The sequence below is a fragment of the Mus caroli genome, chromosome 2 (genome assembly GCF_900094665.2).
Source record: "Mus caroli chromosome 2, CAROLI_EIJ_v1.1, whole genome shotgun sequence".
Classification (NCBI taxonomy): Eukaryota; Metazoa; Chordata; class Mammalia; order Rodentia; family Muridae; genus Mus; species Mus caroli.
The window spans coordinates 137,663,939-137,685,953 of NC_034571.1; the positions used below are offsets into that span (position 1 = coordinate 137,663,939).

At 42.5% G+C, this 22,015-nt stretch overlaps 1 protein-coding gene across 1 annotated transcript in view; it reads left to right on the top strand.

The window, feature by feature from the left end:
* Positions 1-22,015, top strand: part of Slc24a3 (solute carrier family 24 member 3) — a 465,352-nt gene that overhangs the window by 261,043 nt on the left and 182,294 nt on the right. The window contains exon 3 of the mRNA XM_021179490.2: positions 15,092-15,168. Coding sequence (XP_021035149.2) covers positions 15,092-15,168 — 77 coding nt within the window. The remainder of the gene's footprint in view (positions 1-15,091; positions 15,169-22,015) is intronic.

The window sequence follows — 22,015 nt, forward strand, 5'->3', positions numbered from 1 at the left end:
TCAAAGACATCAGAATTTCCACAGATACTTCTTGTGATGGCTTAACCTTGAAATATTTATAGACAAAGGCTTTGGAGAGCTACAGTGTCTCTTCCTGTAGGACCCCACCCCAACCTCCAAACCAAGCATTGCTCTGTCTGGTCGTAACTTTAGCCATATAATGCAGTATGAAACTAGGTTATCTTCCAGGCCTCCGATCCCGTCTTGACTGCCTGACCTTTAACTTTGCTTCTCCTATGTCTCTACAGCCTTACTTAGTATTGGGTCATAGTGTTACAAGCAGCATTAGTTCCACAGCTGACTTAATGTGGCTAATAACAGAGTTTTTGGAACCTTAGGTATATTTGTTTTATTGTAAATTGGTTTTGCAGCATATAATGATGAAGAATAGGATCTGGGGTTTTGACTTGCAGTCATGGTACAGTGGATAATAGCAGATCAACTCCTACTAGAAGCTATTATGAACACTTGATGAAATGCTGAAATGATCATTGCTTAAATGATCTTGATGGTAACTATAGAAAACAGGAAGAGGAAACCTGAAAGCATGAAGTCTTGTCTGGTTGGAGTATCAGTTGGCTTTTCCCCTTAGTAGGTTTCCCTCTATACGTGGTCTGTGAGGTACCAACCTCCGACAGAAAGCAGTCATCTTAACTGAGTCAGGACATTGGAGATTACAGTTTGCAGCTCCTACAACTGTTGTCAGTTAAGGGGATTGTCAGAAAAGGGAAGTCACAGAAAGAGTTCTAGAATAAGCATATTCTCCAGTCCTTACACATGGACCCCTGAACTGCTAGGGAATTTCTAAGTATCTCATAGAAGTTCTAAGCAGCCAGGGGGAGTGGAAAGAAGCAGCATTTGAAAGACTGATGGCCTGGTCCAACAAAGGAATAAGTTCTCAAACTGAACTCTCTTAATAGCTTAAACTTTCCTTCAAAATCTCACAAAGACCCAGGAGCATGATCCTGGCAAGCTTGTTAGAATAACATTTACACTACAATTAGATATGACCCTCTAGAAACTCCACCAAAGCCTGTAATCCACAAACCACCAGAGGAGCCAGACCGTCACTCATTCACCTTCCTGTTAGAACAAAATTCTTCACTCTTCAGAAGATAACAGAACCCAAAGTCTCCTCAATACATCACCTATGAAGATGCACAACAGCCAAAACATACTAGCCACCCATCAAGTAGATTCTAAACCCTCCTCTTTTGAACTTGTGTACCCCATGCTGACTAGACATAGCCTTCCCAAAAGCATTTCTTTTGTCATTGGTTCCTACTCTTGGTAGTTTGGCTCATTACTGTCTTCTCTTAGTAGCCAATCATATTGATTGACAGGTGTTTTCTAACAGATAGACCTATGATATTTGGAATGTAGACTTTGAACACAGAAACTTATCTAAGAGTGAAAAAATGCTTGACTTTAAATCTCGTCTAAGAGGAGTCCCACATGTGACTAGTAGGTTCTTTAATGTTTTGGTCCACAAGTATATGCAAGTGGTCAAGAGATATGTAATAGCTGATATAAGGAGGAAGATGATCTCCTGTGGATAGCAGCTAAATTTTACCATGAAGGAACAGGCCATAGGATGACAAGTACAAAATTAAAGTGTAATTAATTCACTGATATTTTGTTTTCTTCTAACTGAATATAAGTTTTCTTAGACATTTCCTTTATCATAAGTTTCAAGCAACTATTTATGGGTAGTAATAATCTATTCCATATGATTGAATATACTTGGTATCTCTAGGGATCACATCAAAACACCTTTCGGCTTTTCTCTCCTATTATGTAGACTATTCTTTCTAAAAGTGCAGAGCCAAAGAAGTGCCAGGCATCACTGTTATCAGGACTAATGCCAGTCATGCATGCGGTTTAGGGCTCTGTCTACACATCTTCAGTGTAAAAGAGGATGTATGTCCTCATTTCCATTCTCATAACCATAGAAGATAGCGTAAGCACACTGGATCTATTACACATGCTCAACCAGTTACTGCTACTCAACTGATGGTAATAGCTGAGCTTTGTTTTCTAGTCCTGAAACAGCATGGAGAAACAAAAAGAGCAGGCTCTGAAACGAGACAGAGGGAAACCTTTATGCTGCTTCTCATCAAATTTTTTGGCTCTTACTTTCCCATCTGTGGACTGATAGAACACTAAAGGTTACTCTTAGCTCTGAGATTTGGCGATTTAACATTTAAAAATGTCACTGGTTTTGAAACCTCCAGTCACTTAACATACGCACTTCATCTTTTATAAATCAAATGCTTAAAGAGGGAAAATGTTAAATGTGGATTCCTGCAGAGTAGTATTACATTCGAAAAGAACTATTTTAAGCATGGTTTTCTTTTTTAAAAAAAAAAAAAAAAAAGCAAATTCCTCCTCCTTTCCAGCAGTGCTAAGGGACTGGGCAGCTTTCTAACCATAGTGGACCCTTCTAAAGAATCATTAAGCAGGTTTATGGGTACATCAACTTCTTGGTCTGAGTGTCTCTAGATCACCAAGCAAACATAAGAACAGCAAGGACACAGAACTCGGACTGGACCATGGGTCATCCATTTAAACATTGTGTTTGACATTGGCACCAAAGAACATCTTGAGGAACAAAGAAGTTCAAGAAAGACACACAGTTCTGAATTTTACAGCCATGTTTCCCTTTAATATTTTATTTCCTTTAATGAGAATTCTTTACATACACAAGTTTGACTGTCCCTCATGATCAATGCAAGCTGTCACCTGCAAATAGGCCTCCTTTCGGCTACTGTGTTTGTGGTCTTCTGACAGTGCATTCATTATTCTTGAGATCACCATATTTTCTGCAGTAGCCACTGGTTCAGAGACACAAGCAGCACTAATGCCATGTTTTTTTATATTATTATAAAAGAATATGTTTCTTGTTCATCAAATTATATTTCATTGCTCTGCCAGGCCAAACATCTACGTAATGAATGATCAAGGTTCTTTGGTTCCAAAGAATGTCTGTTCCCTTCCAGGAGAAAAGCTCATGGGATGATTATGTAACATCCCCTGCCAATGTGGACATGAGAAGAAGAACTCTGATGTGCAAACCAACTTGTTATGTGTGTTAAGTCAGCTTCAGCACCATGAAAAAAAAATGATCAAAGAAGGTTTCCCAGCCGCACAGCTAGTGATGTGATTTGAGGATGAGAACTAGATAGATATAGATTATAGATAGATTGATGACTAGATATAATCTGCTTGATATAGATGTTTGAAGATTGGTTTGCTCCTTAAGTTCAGGATTCTGTGATTGCCAGGATGAATTCAAGACTTGAGCACAATACTTTCTCTCAGCTTGGCCATGTCTCCACCCAGCGCCAATGATGAGAACCATGATTCCTTTGCTTCTTTGAAACTGGGTTTCTTTAGGGTGGTAACTTGATACACATTTACATAGTAACAATGTCTTAATAAAAGCAATTAAGTCATGGTCCTCAGAACTAAACACAAATTCCAAAGATCTCAGAGTAAACTGTAGCGCCTAGATATCCAGTATCATGCTTAGCTGGAATCTTCCCCTCCTGTGCTCATTCCTGGAGCTTGCTTAACCTGAGAATAAGAAAATAGAGTCATAATGAAAGGGTTCATTCAGGGAAAAGCCCTGCAAACACAAGGATTTGAGCTAGATTCGCCAAAACCCACATAAAAAAATCTGGGTACAATAGAATACAGTTGAAACCCCAACTATGGAGAGACAGAAACAGGCGATCCTTGGGTCTCACTGTCTAGTCAGCCTATCATACTTGGCAAGTTTCATGTCAGCAAGAGACTCAGTCTCAAGACAAACCAACCAACAAACAAAACAAATGTAGCCAATCTCTGAGAAATAACACCCTAAGTTATTCTCCAGGATCCACATGCATACAAGTACACACACACACACACACACACACACACACACACACACACATCTCACACTTATATACACACACAAAAAAATCAAAATATCTCTAATACACCCACAGAGACTAAACATTCAGAAAATGAATTTGTGCATAGACAGTTTGAACAAATCCAAGCACCAATCTGAAAGCTTTTAAGCAATAACGTGATATGGAATTTTCCCACTACGAATTTTCCCACACCTTGGTTTTCACACACCAGTTTAAAATACTTTGTAAAACTTGTTCCATGACTCTTAATGGCACTCTTAGCAAGCAAGTTGCACTGTCTATGTCTGCACAAAGCGCTGTTCTTATAAAATTATACAAAATCTACTGCAAATAAATAAGCCAAATGAATTCCCTCAAAAAAATGTTCCATGATATATGTCTAAGATGCTTATGAAGTGTTAGTGAATTTTCTGTTCTGATTTGGGTTCTAACATGAAGCTATCTCATTATACATAGGTGAGTATTCCAAAGTCCTAAATCGTGGCTTTGTGGCTCCCTAGCGTTTCAGATAAAGGATGTTCAGCCTGTAGGTCTTTTCACACAGGTTCCCTCATGAATTATTTTGTTTGGGAACCCTTGTTTATGAGCAATGTGTTGCTAAAGTGAATTTGCTAAGCACCAGGGAGACTAAGAAAAATAAACATTCTATAATCTAACCACCTTACCCAATCTAGTGAAGAAGACAGGAAAACAACCAAATTATTCGGCCAGCCAAGATCTTACCTAGGAAAAAAAAGGCACACGATGCTGAGTGCCTGATTAACTCCTTGCTACTCACAACAGGTTAGAATATGCTGGGTAATGAGGAGCTCCAAAATCTCTGCAAGGACAAAAAAAAAAAAAAAAAAAGTTGTTGCTTTTATGCACACTGCTTAGACAAAATGCAGCATGCGGGGAATGGGGACTCTGAAATACCACAAGCAGATCCAGCTGAGTAGGAGATTCATCCCGCTGTGTTTTCAGGGTCACCAAGACAATGCAAGCTGGTGAGCTGAGCATTGAGTGTCAAAGCCACATACAACTGGAATTGTGCTTCTGTTTCACTAGCCAGACTAGTTTCCCTGGTCACGCCCACCCTTGAAGGGCTTGTAGAAAGGCCCCCTTCCAAGCCTCTGGAACAGAAAGAAAAGGGATATTTATGAACAGTTCTAATGGGCAGTGGGGTTGGGATGGAGATATTGAGAGTTTTACTGAAATGTCCCTTCCAACATTTCCCAGTTCGTAATTCTGTCCTGTGTTTATACAAAAGCCACCTCCTGGGAAAGGGGCCTCTGTTTATTCACACTTCCATCCTCTTGACATTTAGTTCACTTCCATGAATCCTTGCCTGGTGGGTGTTGGCAATAGAGAGAGAAATGGCAGGGTTCCTGCCCTCAGGAAGCTCACAGTGTCCCTGAAGCGAAGGTATACATTCATAAGCAAGAAATACAATGCGGCTGGAAAATCATTTAATTGATGCTGCCGTGGCACAATGGGGCTACAGAAAGAGTCAGAGAAGGATGTGTACAAAAAGCCAAGTAAATACTACACCTGCCTGAGTCCAGAATGTTCCAGCCAGGAAAAGTGGGAGTTGTAGGTTTTACTGGGTTAAGGAAGGACAATCATTAAGACAGACAAAAGGCTCCGAGACAGTAGTGTAAAGTCACCCGCCACTGCACGAAACAGCAAGGCGACATTCAGATCCCACTTTGGTGGGTAATCAACGAATTTGCACTGGGTGTTTTGTCATGAAAAGATTGTTCACAAGTGTCTGGTGTTCTGGTGAGTGCAGAAGCCATGATTTTATTGGTCCAGACATGATAAAGGATCTGCCTTCTTGGGGGACTGCCTAGAAAGTCCATTTCTGTTTTTTGTTTGTTTGGTTTTTTTGTAATTTGTTTTGTTTTGTTTTGTATTGTTGTTTTGGATTTTTCCTATTTATTTATTTATTTTAATATTTTTATTACGTATTTTCCTCAATTATATTTCCAATGCTATCCCAATAGTCCCCCATACCTTCCCCCCCCCCACTTTCCTACCCACCCATTCCCATTTTTTTGGCCCTGGCGTTCCCCTGTACTGGGCATATAAAGTTTGTGTGTCCATTTCTAACCACCTGCCCATAAAGAGAAGACGACAACAAACCAAATAAACAGTTGTGTCCAAAACAAGCTTGGTGAGACAATACAGTTATCTGGGTTACTACGGGAACATAAACGTCACTTGGGCATCACCAAAAAGCCCCATCTGAACATAGGTGACAACTCACCAAAGCTGTATCACTAGAACATACTGAGTAGCTTGCAAGCAAGTGTGTGTACATGTCTCTTCTCCACCAGCTAGAGTGCAACAAACTCTTATATTAAACATTTGATTCAAACATAACCCAGAAGGTCCACGTCCATCCTTGGCTGCTTCTTGATCAAATATGGCAAGGTTGTCTAAAGATTGGTGTTCGTGTCTAAACTAATATTTTTTTCTTTCAAACTAAACAAAATACTTCCTATCTCTTTGTACTTCTCCATTAGATTTATCACTCTTAGGCCTGAGAGTGAATGCAACCAGGAGACAGACAGAAGGACACTGATTGCTGTTGCCATGGAAAGAGGGATCTACTCCATTCAGGGCCCTGTAGTTTCCATGGGAACAGCATTGATGCTGTTGCTGGTCCCCAGACTGGCAGAATATACTGGGAAGAAAATTGCAGAGAATAAAAAGAAGAGTTGAAATAGTCAGAAAGCTCTCAGCTGGGTGAAGCTATACCAGTGTGCTACATGGACCCACATCCAGAACACAGAAATCATATGCACACCTCATGGACCAACTTCCATCCTTGAAAACAAGGATGAACAAGCTTGAAAAGGCAAGCTGGAGTTAGTAAGAGGTAGATTTTCAGACCAAGGCCAAAGATGAATGCATCCTCTGCCTCATGCCACACCAGCAACTTATGTTATTATTGTATTAAGAATAGGCTAGATAGGCCTAGGAAGCTTGATGGTATGTATTTCACATATATTGCTTATACTCATCACAGAAATTATACAAAGATGACACTGATGTGCCCTCCTACTAATGAAAGAGAACTGGCTCTATGAAACATGGGTGGAATTGAACCCTGGTCTCCATTCCATTCTGTAGATGCTTATGAAAACTATAGCTGTCTGTCATGTTCTGCCAGGCAATGAGCATCCTATTTCTATTCACAGAAATGGTCCTTGTTCTTTTGCATGTGTCATGAAAAACACAGCCTCACATGATGACTAGCATCAGACATCTACTCTAAGGAAGTTGTGGGGGTCCTGGAGGGTCTTTACTGTCTGATCTATTTACAGATGAGGGAATCGAGGCCAGGAACTACCAGCAGAGCCTTCTAGCTGAGTGTGCCCCTCTGCTTTCATGTGCTTCTCATGGGAAGCTTTAGCTATTCTGTAAACACTATTTCCCACATTCATATATGCAAGGTCCCAGAGTATTGTCCACATAGAGAGTTTGCCTGTGTCTGTGGAAGGGGCTTAGCTGCCGTTGTCCACTCTTCCCTGAACCATGTGGCCAGTGAGGCAAAGCCTACACCGTGACCAACAGCTTCTCTATTGTCAGAACTTGTCTGCTTCACGGAAGCTAAGCATCTGCTACAATCTCTAGATCATAGTATGTGCTAGGACCGGAGGAAGTCATACAGAGATCCCTGAGAGGCCACCATCCCAATGATCAGTAGGCAAACAGAGGCAAAGGATAATGTTGGGGATCCCCCCCCAAAAAAAACCAGAATGATGGACCTCTGGCAACAATCATATTTCCTTGTTCAGTGTGTACAGCCAGGGGCATCTGACAGTGCCATTTTCAAATGCGTCCAATCAGCTTCTGGCATGGCGGAATCAAATGTTTACTACACGAGCTTATTGAACTCTAGATGACTGTGTAAGAAGTCCTGTTCTGTGGACTGCACTGTACTGGATTCAAAAGGAAAGTTTCAATGGCAATTTAATTCAACTCAGTCAATGATTCTCCCTTCTGTCTCTTGTTCTCCATGCTTTACTCTTGTGGGTCAAAACCAGGATGTATCTATAAATACCTGGCTCTATGTATCTATACACTATGTATACACTGAAAATCCTCTTTTCTAGTTCTTATACAAAGGGGCTTTGGGACATGCCATAGGCTGTATATCATGTGTTTGTGTCCCCTCCCAGATTTAAATATTAAAGGTTCTACCAGTGTGGTGGTTTTCAGAGGTGGAACTTTTGGAAGATAATTAAGATGAGAAGAATCATAAAATAGAATATTCAAGATGGGATTGGTGGCCCATATAAAAAAAGAAAGGAGCCTGGCATGGTGGTTCACATTTGTAATCTTACAAAGAAGGCTAAGGGAAGAGGACAAACAAGTTTAAGGCCAACTCTGACTACATGGTATGTTCAAAGCCAGGCTCAGCTTCATAACAATTCCTATCCTAAAATCAAGGGCTGGGATCTAGTTCAATAGAATGTGTGTCCAGCATGCACAGATAAATATGTAAGTAAGAAAAGACTCATGCTCACCCCAATTTGATGTGTAAAAATACAGTCAGAAGGTGAAATGCTGTACTCCAGGAAGATGCCCTCATGAGCAATTGACCACGTTGGCTCCTCAATACCAGGATTCCATCCTCCAGAACTGGGAAAAGCAAACATCTCTCATTTGAGCCATGTAGCTGAGCCATGTAGCCCGTGGTAGTTTTTTTGTCACAGACTGCAGCAGGAACTGGGAAGGATGGCACCAATATGCAGGTGGCTTTTGTTTATACCATCTATGACTCTGACTTAGGCTTTCTTTTTGACCCTGGAAAATAATTACCTTGATCAGCACAAGGTTAGTCAAGATTTTTGAGTAATCAGTGCCTTGGAATCATGCTAAGCCGTGAAGAACCTCTGAGCCCCTGGATCCACTGACTTCACGGTTGGTAACTCAAGCATGTTCTACTTGATCTGTGAGCAAGTTGGTAGCTGAAATGGTAAAATGCAAGCTCCCATTCCTTGTAAGAGATACCAGAGTAATCTTGAGACAACCATCATAATGTCCTCATTAGCCTAAACTATGTTTGCAGAGGAGAGCTATGTCTTAGTTAAGGTTTCTATTGCTGTGAAGAAACACCATGACCACAGCAACTTTTATAAAAGAAAGCATTTAACTGGCTTACAGTTCAGAGGTTTAGTCCATTGTCATCATGGTGGACAGCATGGTGGCTCCAGGCAGATGTGATGCTAGAGAGGTAGCTGAGAGTTCTACATCTGAATCTGAAGGCAGCAGGGAGTGACAATGACCCACACTGGTCATAGCTTGAGCATGAGACCTCAAGCCATACCTCCTAATAGTGCCACTCCCATGGGTCAAGCAGTCAAACACATGAGTCTCTGGAAGCTATTCCTGTTCAAATCACCACAGGTTATAGTCAGCTTGTGTGTGATTGATGTCAGGTGAAGCATCCTAGGAGAATCTCTAACCTGGCTGTTCATTTTACATTACTACTATAAAAAATTTTTTTTCTTATGGTTGACCTTGGAACAAGGTATTTTGAAAGCATTTGATTGACTCACTTCTGAATTCCCCACCCTTGTCTACATCACACCCCCTACTTCAGCTCACCATGGGAAAATCACATCATTTTACCAAGGAAACTCCACCACTGGCAAGTTGCTCTGCTCCCAGACTCTGGTGTGTGTTGTGATGGAATTCTGCCAACCACCACTTCACAGAGAATTTTCATACATTTTCTCATAACCGATTAGGTGTTCTAAAGGGAAAGACATCTTTAACCAAGAGCTGGGAACTCAAAACTGGTAATAGGTCAGAGATCAGGCTCAGTATATTACCATGATACCAACTTCTAGTAAAGAAAGTGGAGGACGTATGCATACAAAAGGAGTGAAGACAGTGAACTTAGTTCTGCAGTTACATCTTTTCTGTCATGTGTGTCTAGGACCTGGGCTTCCCATCAGGCTAATTAGCAAAGGCTAATATGCAATCATGTCTTCGAGTCCTGTTTCACTCAGAACATAGTCTCCAACCTGGTTTTGCCCAGGATTTTCAGGCAGGTCCAGGTGTTGGCTATGCATGGAGACCACTAATATACTACTACTCCTCCAGTATCCAAAGCAAAGCACTATGAGATACTTATTTTCACTGAACTTTTACTCACCAGTAGCTATTTGATGTCTTTCAAGGAGACTTAAAATCAAAATGCTAAGTATTCAAAAAAACCAAAGTTTAATCTTAATGACATGGAGCCCTTGATAAAGCTGTCCCACTCTGATCTCTTACCATATCCATGTGGTAGTGAAGCTACTATGGACAAGCTGGTGCTGGTGTGGACTCATGGCAGATGCAAACTCACACCTACTTCTTTCTTTCCCATGGTATCTCCTATGCAGCCTTAGCCCCCTCCATATGCTGCCCTAATCCTGTTCTTTATTAAAGCTATATTATTTATGCTGGGCAGAAAGTTCAGGAAATAGATGGTTGCCACACATTTATGACAAAATGACCCCCACCACCTCTGTCTATCTCTACTCTCCCGTGAGTTGGGAGTCTTACTCAACAGTTCCCACATGTGATTCTGTTGGTTGCTTCTCAAGGTAGTCTACTGGCTTTTTCACTCTGCTTTGAGAGCTGTTGTAAGCAGTAAGTTAACTTGGTATCCTATCAATTTGAGAGTTGGAGGACCATAAGTTGTGACCCTTAAACCCTATAACTAGCCAGTGATGGAACATCTTGTGTCAGTGACACTGAGGATAGAAAAGTCAATGGACAATCAAGCCATGTGTTGCCCTCTGCTGAATTTACATCAGCTCAGATCTGATGAAGGAGGAAGTCGTGAGAAGAAAGAGATCACAGGGTAATATCACGAGTAAGTGTCAGAAATGCAGAAGATGGCTCTTTGGGATATATTGGCTCTAAATTGACCGGAGTATGGCCCTGACCTGAAGACTTAAAACTGAGAGTCTCCACATATGCAACCCAATAATTTTGTCCCTTAGCTTTCTTACATACAGAATGCAATTAATGGCTTTTGCGGGTATTAAAGGGGATGGTTGGGGTATGGTGAGATGTATAGAGCCTGCCTGAGGCAGGTGATAATAGATGTGCACCACTCTCATCCTCGCATGCGTTTTGGCCTCCCTCCTGTCTCCAGAGCCATGGTTTTGGCTCATTGAGGTTCATCACTAGCTAACCTAATGCAAACCCCAGCTGCCAAAACCTTTATACAAAGCAAAATACGCCTAAGGAAGGCAATGGAAGAAGACTTCTCTCCAGAAAAGCTGGAATGGTATGAAGAGTGATTGATTGTCATCTCTTCAGAGCCAAAACCTGGAACCCCAGGTCTGGTCAAGCAGAAAACATGGGAGCTGGTTTAGAAAACATACTATGCTGAAAGACATGGGACCAGATGTCTTTGAAGAGCTTTCCATCTCCCTTTTCCCTTCCCAATCTCCTGAGTTTGGATAGTGGGCATAAAAGAACTTTGTTCATAGTTTGTGACTCCCACTTTTTATAATTTTAGGGTAATGTAGAGAAATATGGAAGCTAGAGGGTAATTATTGAGGCTCAACTCCTTTGACATTTGGGAAGCTCAAAAAAAGTCAAAGGTAGGAACTGAGGATGGCAACAGAAATCCTCCATGCAGACACTGTCATTGGCAGAGAGGTATCAAAGCAAATGGTTTCCTCCTAGGAATCCTGGAGAACTTCCTTCATGGTACCCAAACCAACAAAGGTACTGCAAACCAGAGGTATTAGGCCGATAGACGAAAGGTGCAGGAATTGAGACTGTTCAATAAAATAGTTAGCAGCATTGCAGAGCCCAGGGCTTGATATCAACTTTCAGCTTATTTTTCGGACTTTTGTTTTCTCATTGACATTTCTACAATTGTAGCTTCACTGTAGTCTACAAGGTGAAATCTTCCAAGGTCCCTCTTGTTTGTCATTAATCAGGAGACTTCAGTGTGGCATGTCTAAAAGAGTATCCTTACAGAAACATACTTGAAGTGTCTAGGGCATTCTTATCATTCCTTACCTCCTATTTAATCATCCTAATAGGCTACAACTAGCAAGTATGATTAGCTAGCAACTTACAGACAAACCTTGCAAAACAAACAAAAACAAAAAACAACAAAACTTCATTGAGATATCCTTGATAAACACAAACATATAAAAATTATGAGTTTTCCAGGCGTGGTAGTACAGGCCTTTAATCCCAGCACTTTGGAGGCAGAGGCAGGTGGATTTCTGAGTTCGAGGCCAGTCTGGTCTACAGAGTGAGTTGCAGGACAGCCAGGGAGATACAGAGAAACCCTGTCTCAAAAAACAAACAACAAAAAAATTATGAGTTTGTTTATTGTATGCATTAAGTTAGTTAATTATACGTGTTTGAGCTCGAAAATACCTTGATCAGTTTTTCTACACACACACACACCTTAACATACAATAAGGTTATGATCCAGTAACCTATCTTTGGTTATATATTTAGTGCCACAGACTGGACTCAGTCCCTCAACCTGCAGGAGAATCAGGGCAAGGAGTCAGTGGCGAGTGACAAACAGATGTGAACACAAGGGAGTGTTGATCTGAATGTAATTTTTCAAAGCGAGCATCAGACTTATAATACAGAAGAAAAACAAGGAAGGTAGGTGATACATCAACCAAGGTACATCGAGATGCATAATGGCTCTTTGCACAAAACAGAAAATGAATATATAAAAGTTGCAGGAATCAGGCAGTGTTTACAAATGAGATAAGATCAGCCCTATCAAAAATCAGCTATTCCCAGGATTTAGGTGAAAGGGCTAATATGCCCAGGTGCAATACTAGTCTATTGTTAAACCCACCACCTGGAGTCCCTTAGTAAATACCTAATTATGCTATTCCTCTGGGCCTAGTGAAAAACATGCACCAGGGAAGTTTCTTCTACTAACCATTTCATGAATAATACAATACTCTAGTTCCTCCTTAGACCACAACCCACCTTCTTCCTAGACCATTGTAAATTCCTGCATATGGGAGTGACTCTGCTGTTATTCTAAGTTTACTTTGTTGAACTATCCCTGAGATTTTCAGCTCCTATCCAGTAAAATACTGTAAGAAAGCATGCAAGACAAGTTCCCATGAAACGTTTTGCCTCAGGACTGTGGCCAAGCTTTTAGACTTACCACGCAGACTTCACTGGAATAGGAGTGACAATTTAGTACACTTAGCTTACTACAGTCCCAACTTGATCCAACCCACTTCAAACATGCTCAGGAAAAACATGCTCAGGAGACTGACATTCCCCTGTAGTTAGGCCTCCTGGAGAGTCCCTTGCCACATATTGATAACCCTGGGTCTAACCAACACTCAAAATTCAAAGGATAGTTTCTCCTGAATATATGAAGCTTTTGCACTACTGCCAGTAGGTGCCTAGATATGCATCATGAAATGATTGATACACCCAAGCTAATTAATATCTCATCTATATAGATACTATAAAGAAGATAATGAGAGAGAATGGACATATTTCAAATATGTAATCAGTACTTTTAATTCTTCTCCTTGGTGTACTTTAAAAGGTGAGATTTACTCTCTATACAGATGTGCACAGATGTTCTCTCTGGCACAAATACTTTATACATCTGACCTATGGCCACAGGCCGCTTTACTGCAGTGTTACCTTAGAAACAAAAAACTCAGTATTTGTAAGAAGTGGCCAGTGGCTTGTATCTGGGACAAATTGCCTAGCTACTGAGTCATGATCCTGAGGTAATTTCTGTGAAAGCTTCAGGGTTGCCCTGAAGAAATGGACCCTGGCATCTGCCATGGTCATCTGGGATTACCCTACCTCCCTGGTCTCGTTACCTTCTTTACTCACTGTGTACACTGCAGCCATATCCCAGATAAACTGCACACCCCTAAATCCTTGTCTCTGTCTCTACTCGAAACAAGATGTGTGGCAAGCCTAAGTTCATGATACCTGGTCTATAGCCCCTGCCCTCTGGTGATGATTACCTTGACTGCCCACTAGAGAAACAGTAGGATACATCACCAAGCTCCAAGGGAGATGACTTCATTAGCTGGTGTTGTCTGCCAAAGGCTGGATGAGGGCAGGCAGGGTGTCTGTGGCTTCCTGAATTACACAGTCTCATGGCAAATGTAGGTCAGGTCAGAAAAAAGTGCAGCGCTCCAGAGCAGGATGGAGGTACTAGTGTACCAAGCCAGTAGGAGTGGGAGAGGGAAATGAGGCAGTGAATAGCAGCTTGGAGCAGCCCCTTCATCAGCCTATGAGGTGAAGCCTGCTTGCCCTGGTCAGAAAAGCCCTTTTCACTGCATGTGACAAAGTATGTAGGATTACAAATAAAAACCGGTCACATTGAGTGAGAATATTAGCATATTAGAAAACAAGTTTGTAATACTAGCTCCGTGCTTCCTCATTTAACTTTTGCTTTGTTTTGTTATTGTTTGTTTTAGTTTGTATTGTTTAAATGAGTGTTCCCCTAGAACTCACTATGCAGATCAGGCTAACCTCAAACTCAAGAGAATCGCTGAATCCTCTGAGATGATTAAAAGAGTATGCCACCATACTCAGTTCCATATTTAAACTTAAGGTCACAAGTGATGGCCTACAAACTACCGTAGCACCAAAGCAATGTGGCAGAGCTGCCTCAATAGAGTGAAACACACCCTCCACATCCATGTATCCTGTACCACAGATCAACCAACTACTATTGAAATACATTTAATTGTTCCTGTGTACAGACTTAATCATTCCCTAAACAATATAGCATGATGACTCCTTGCATAGCATTTGCATTATAGGAAAAGTTATGAGTCATGATATGCAAATACCATGCCATTTTCCAGAAGGGACTTGACCATGCCCATATGGTGTCCTTGAGATCCCAGATTCAATCTCTCATGGACACCAAGGGACAACTCTAGATGAAAATTTGCATTGGCAGCTGGGGCTGAGATCATGCTAGCATTACCACAGTTTGTCGCATCTTGTTTGAAGGGAACGGTAAATTCTAGTTAGAGGCTCATAAACTTGAAGTCTTTTAGTTTGTTTCATTTTGTTCTTATGCAAGTACATAGACCTAGGACTCTGAAGTCAGGGTTAGTGGCACTGTCCTAGATCAGCTGTACTGAAAAGGTCATCTGTACTGAGCTGCTTTTCTCTCTGTTCTCTAGCCCTGCATGAATTCCCCAGGGACATCTTCTCGAATGAAGACCGACGACAGGGAGCAGTGGTCCTCCACGTGCTCTGTGTAAGTAGCCCCTCTTGAGCCTTTGCTTGCAGGGCTTGAAGGACAGAGGTAGGTAGACAGCAAAAATGACCACAGAGGCTCCATTCCTGCCTGCCCACCTACCTGGTAACAGACCATCTCCAAATGTGCCATCTCTTAAAGACTGGCTCCCAACATCTGTCTGTTGTCTTGTTTTGTTTCAGTGAACTCTCAAGTTACATTTCTCCTAACAAACCTGATCCTGCCAGTGTTCACACAGGGAAAGGTGAAGCAATTTTGCAACCAGGTGGACCATGTGTCATAGTGTACCCCCCTTAATATGCTTTAGTTTCTTCCACATAATCTGTCATTATCCACTTATTTTTTTCATTGCCTGTCAGCTTCTCTATGAGAACATAAGCCCTATGAGAACAGGGACTTTGTTTTGTACCTAGAGTCATTTTTACACCCATTCTTTTTTTTTTCCAAGACAGGGTTTCTCTGTATAGCCCTGGCTGTCCTGGAACTCACTCTGTAGACCAGGCTGGCCTCGAACTCAGAAATCTGCCTGCCTCTGCCTCCCAAGTGCTGAGATTAAAGGCATGTGTCACCACGCCCAGCTTTACATCCATTCTTGGCACACAGTAGAGACAGAGTATTTGCTCAGTCATCAAATTCAATGTGATGACACCCAATGCCTAGCCTTTAATAGGTGATCAACTATATAGTTTGTGCCTTCATCTGCTTTTGTAGTTTACACCGTTGTCCTGCACCATCATCTAAAGACATAGTGGCCCTATGTGGCCCTAAGTTGCTTCACCTTGTTCCCATTTGGAGAGGTTTCTGGTGTGTGTGTGTGTGTGTGTGTGTGTGTGTGTGTGTAGATATATCTAAGGAACTGGCCTCAGAATAAGAAAACTCCAGCTGAAGTCTAGACCAGGCATGCTACTGCCTCAAAACCTTCTTATTACCATCTCCTTTATTTTTATTTGTTACTGTGAAGTAAACTCCCTAAACTTAGTGAGTCCTGTTCCCATCCTTGTTGCTGGGCTCTCCATGTCAACCATTCAGAAAGAGCATGGACTGCTTTTTCATGTGGCTGGCACAAGTTCACTTGGGTGTCTTGGGCTACATGGTAATGCTTCCAGAGGGCTTCTTCACGCTCGGATCTGGGAGCAGAGCTTTGCTGGGCTCCTCTAGAACCATCAACCAAAGTTCCTTCATCCTTCATGTATTCTCTGCCGTGGGATTCCACATGGAAGCCTGAACTCTAGCTTGAGAATGACTATGGCAAGCAAGGAAGAAGTGTTGGGAGCTTTAGAACTTGGCCTCAGAAGCCAGGCTGTATCATTTCTGTTGTATTAGTTGTAGTCGTAAGCCCACAATGGTCCAAGAAAGAGGACCTAGCAACTGATTTTCAATCTATACCTACAGGTAATCTATAGTCATTCCGAGCTCTGGATTCACATCAGGCCCAGGTGTGAAACTCTGAAGTCTTTGTTTTGCACATGGTTTCTGACAAGATGGTTCACTTCTCCAGACCCTTGAGTCACTTGAAATAACCCCCTTCCAGGAAAAAGCAATCAACTCTTCGAGTCTTTTTTTTTTTACCACACTCCTACCTGGGGACAAAAAGCATGAAATGTTTTCTTCTAGCAAAAAAATAAACTGTCTCTAAAAAACGCCAAATAAATAAGAATCCTGGAAAGCTGGCAGTCTTCCCTGCCCTCTCAGAGAATCGTGTGCACTGAGCAATTAATGTGGATGCCATCTTCGGCACCACAGAGGCTCCACTGTCACAGGGCTGAGGCGTCCCAGGCACTGAGTGGGATCCAGACTTCCCTAGCAGCTAACAGAAGCCTGCTGCTATGACATATGAGATATGAGATTCCTGGTCTTGGCCCAAACAGCGAGGGTTTTCATTCTCCCACGGCGGTGCTGCTAGCTGCATGTGGCAGGGCCCTCTTCTCTAACTCTACCTTCTCAGATGAATGCCAAGGGTCCTCAATTTCCTTTGCACTTCATGAGGCCAGGCAGGTCACTCAGAAAGGCTCCTGTTACCTGTGTCAGTAGTTCCAGGATAGCATGAAAACAAAATGGACACCATATGCTATTACGGTAAACATGTCATCTTTACAAGAATAGCCATGAGTCCACAGATTAACACTTTGTAGTCCCTAATATAGAATGTTTCTTTTTGCCCACATCCTGGGCCCTGCACTTTAGAATTTAGGCAAGAAATCCAGAGACCAAGGTCAGTACCCATTCTTTCAATCTACAATGTGTGGAGTAGAAGAATTATCTACCCACGTAGATTGTGGTTGTTTGAATGAGAAATGTGTCCCTGTGGGCTCAGCACGTATATGAACACGTGGACCCTGTAAGTTGTGGCACTGTTAGGAAGTAGAGCCTTGTGAGAGGAAGTGCATCACTGGAAGTGGGTTTTGAGAGTTTATTTGTGGTATCTGCTTCCTGTCTGTGGTTGAAGATGTAATCTCTCAACTTCCTGCTCTGGCCACCTGCTGCCATTATGGATTCTCTTTGAGAAAGCATAAGCCCAAATCAACTCTTTCGTCCTTGATTTACCTTTGGTCACGGTCTTTTATTACAACAGAGAAGTAACTAATATCTAATCTCAAGCTGGCTTTCAAGATCTTCACAGGCTTCTTCCCAGGATCCTAATCTTGGAAGGAGACCCTGCCGCATTAACCTTGAACTTGCTTCCTGTGTTCCACATGTGTGTAGCACAGGGCAGAGGATGAGGGGAAGGTCTTTTTGTATGGCCAGAGAAATAGCCTGTTCATACAGCTGCAATGTCAAGGAGCACCTCTAACCCACTGGAGACTCTGCAAATATGCCTCATGAGGGGAGTCCTTTCCATCACACTTGGCTCACTGAACAACATGAGTTGTATACTCATTGCTTGCTCAATTCAGGGCAGAGCCTCTTACCTCCATTTACTTTACAGCTTACACAGGACATTTTCAGTGAATACCTCAGGATGTAAAAATAATTGCTGTAAGGGCAAAGGGTATTTAGGGTCCAGCAGTAACAGATGAACACACAAATCAAGACTGTAAGAAGTTAAAGGACTGACATTTAGGAGCATGCCCTGAGCTAGAAGTTTAATAGCGCTTGGCTGGGGCCTTCTGGGTGGATGAACCATGGCTTTCTCCTGCAGGAAGTCAGTATGTTGTGAGGAGAACTGCCATGGATGGAACCTGACACGTTCAAAGTGCTAACCATGTTCTGTTCTGTCTGCTGAGGTGGCTCAGCAGAGGTACATTTGGGGGCCAAGGTGCTGCTGGTCTTGAAGAGTGGACAAGGAATTACTAAAGGAGACCTAGAAAGAGGAATGGGTATAATTTCAGACACAATAAGGAAACTGTTTGGGTTGGATATCGGAAATGTGGGCATTCAGAACACCTGGAGGAAGCAGAACTGAAGGATAATGCATAGTAGTAAGTGTGCAGATGAGATGGTAGAGAGCTCGTGGAACTCACGTTGAAATAGCCTGTTCTTAGTACCATGGTGACTTAGAGGTTGTACTAGAGGAAGTTGCTATCCATCTCCCAACCCTATCAGCTTTATCTCCTTGCTTAGCGGCAGGGATCAGAGTAGACCTCTCTCCTACAAGTTGAGAATGTTCCAGCAAGGTCACAAAAAAGGCCCAAGGGCATGTGGGAGAGTTTCCTAGGAGTCCCAGATATAAAGATACCCCAGATCTAGTGTGAACCTATCTGAAAGTACTAGAGCCTAGTGTGCACCATTCCATGTCAGACAAGTCTCGTCTTCTGCCAATGGGTCCCAGGAGGCATATCCTGTCACCTTGGCTGTTCTAGGGATAGGGATATATAAGAGTGTTCTTCTCATGAAGTTAACTGGCCATAATCATGCGTCTATGGCAGAGTAGCATGTACTTTCAGGTCTTCTTGTACCCAAACCCACACTACCTATTGCGCTGTACCACAGGCGTTTGCTTTCTACACAATATCTATAGTCTTTGGCCCAAGTTAGAACAGATCTGTGGATGCAGGTAAGACTAAAGACCCTGCCCCCTACCCTACTCCCCCACACACATACCAGAGCAAACTTTTAAATCTTAACTATCTGAGCTTGCTGCTATTGTTCTGTCCTGAAAATACTTCTCTTTCGTGTGTGATTTGTGGAACACAAGACAGCTCTTTTTGGCTCACTTGCTGAACACTGAAACTCCAATTTCCCCCTTGGATCTTTTTGGTTTAGAATACATAAACCCTGAGATTGCACTTCAAAAAGCATTTCTGTTTCTTCCAACTGTGTGTATGTGTATGCCTCCCCTGCAAGTGGGTAAATCCAGCATCTTTACAGTTTGAGTCAACAGTGAAGATCCCTAAGAGAGCACGTGTGTCTTAGAAACCCTTTGTTATTCCATCTTCCCTAATGCTGAGGTGTTAGAAGTAGGATTTCCTGTGTCTGAGGAAATCTGTGTCCTTTGTGAACTCATTGAGTCTGCCCCAAATAGAGAGAGAAGCCTATAGATTATTTTCTAGGGCTATGATTGTTTGTGGTTTATAAATATCTGACAAATTTTTTGATAATTATCCCGCCTGACATGGAAAACTGAATCTCTGGGATGATCAACCAAGCCAGGCATTATTTTTTTTCCTCCCAGGAGAGGGAGAAAAGTTGTAAAGAATCAATACTGGAGATTCTCAAAATGAATTTGGGAAACCATCTCTCTAAAGTGGATTAAACTCCTCTGCATACCTTGACAGCTTTCAAAAGTACCCTTTGTAAGTGTTAAGGCTCCATTCCCCCCTTTTAATGTAGCTCCTCTTTTCCCATGCACTGTTCTCTCTCTGTCTCTCTCTGTGTGTGTCTCTCTCTCTCTCTGTCTCTCTCTCTGTGTCTCTGTCTCTGTCTCTTTCTCTCTCGCTCACTCGCTGTGTGTGTATTTCTTTCCCTTTCCCCCTCTTCCCCACCCAGTTTGTGTGTGTGTGTGTGTATGTGTGTGTGTGTGTGAAGTATCACACATGGGAAAATGATTCTGTCCTTTGTTAAGGCAACTTTTTATTAAGTGAGACTGAGAATGGGGTTGTAAACTCATCTAGCAGCCTTTACCTGGCAACTGGATTACCCAGGACAAAAACCTCAATGAGTGGGCTATTTGAACTGCTCAGTGGCAAAGCAAGGTGCTGGGTGTGAGCCCAAGGGCTGTAAAACACAAGCAACCAAAAGGACACATCATTGAGAATGCTTCTCCTGAGTGTTTTCATCGTCTAAACCTGTACATACTCCAGGAGTTTCATAGGAATCTCAGGGATGCCCAAAAAGGAATTCTCCTTCACTGAGCTACTAGGCTGTACACTAGTCAGTGCTGTCACCACTGTGACTAAATACTAGAGAGAAACAATTAGATGACAATTTCAGGGGCTTAGATGGTCATAGTAAGGAAGGTAGGAGATGGAATGATGGGTCAGCTTATATCATGGTAGGAGAGAGGTAAGGGCAGAGATAGACAGATACTGGGGAACAGGGGCCCTTGTATAAGGCATACCCGCATTGATGATCATTTCCAGGTAGGCTCCACATCCCACAGCCTTCCAAAATAGTACCACTAGCTGGGAACCAAGTGTACAAAGACATGAACCTATGGAAGATATTTCATACTTAAATCTTAATTAGGAAACTGGCATCTGCACCCTCCCTGTTGGCCTCTCAAGACAGCAAAATAGATGTGTGGGCCCCCAAGGGGATGGGTCTCTCCCCTTCTACATTAGCCCATTCCATCCAGGAGTGGGAATCTCCTTGTCCTCATTCCAGTGCCTGATGCCCTTTATGAGCTCATAAAAAAGGGTGTGGGTTGCATACAAAGCAGGCCATCCTGGAAGTCAATACAGGATCTTATGCCGGTCCATCAAGCCAAGACTTCTGCAGATGAAGGCCCTCCAGGAGTGGCAAGGAAGACCACTGACATCACTCCTTTGTCATGCCCATGTGATGCTTCACAGGTCTGAGTCCAAAGATGGTGGTCTCTACTGCCACATTCACCTGATGCCCACGTTTTGTTTTTTTCTCCCTCCTTAAGCTCAGAAAGTTAATATTGTCTGTGCATCAGGGAAGCACATGCTATATGAGTCCATCTTTGTTCTCCCTTATTCCTTCGCTGTCTTCTAAGTTGAATAATGGGCTGGTTCCAACCTCTGGATTCTACTAGGACCTCACCTTGTTCCCCAAAGGTACAGAAGAAATCAATGTCAGTAGAAGGAGCCTCCAGGATAGATGTGATTGAAAGTTATTGAATAATGGGAGGGAACACCCACATATGATCTCCCTCTGATTTCACTCTCGTAGCTATTTCTCTCCATGTTCAGTGTTCTCACCACAGCTTAAGTGATGTGCTTCTCATCTTCCCATGCAACCTGTGTTCTTTCTGAAGATGTGTGACTCTGCTTCCATTCAGGCCTTGGCTTTCTGGTGTGTTCTTCTGACTGCCTGCCCTGATTGCTCCACCCCCCAGCACTAGTCACCTCTGCAGGCTTCCGTGGACCCAGCTCACTTTTTTCTCACCTGGCTATGATTACCAACCCACGTAAATTTGCCTCTTCTAAGTCAGGTCACCAGCTCTTAATCAAGAAGCTTCCCTCCAGAAGCCTGGGGGATGAAGAGGATGTTTTAGCCCTACCCTACCCTCAGCTTCCTGCCAAATCAAATGAACAGAGAGACTGAGCTTCATTCTTGAAGAAGCTGGAAGATGGAGGAGATACTCAAGGGACTCTTGTCCCCAACAAGAATAGCCTTATTCCTATCTTATACTTCCCCTTTCATTTTGGGGGAAAGGAAACAACTGTGCTGTGGATGGGACTTGCAAATACATGATGCTCTCAGTTATTTCTGCTGTTTATTT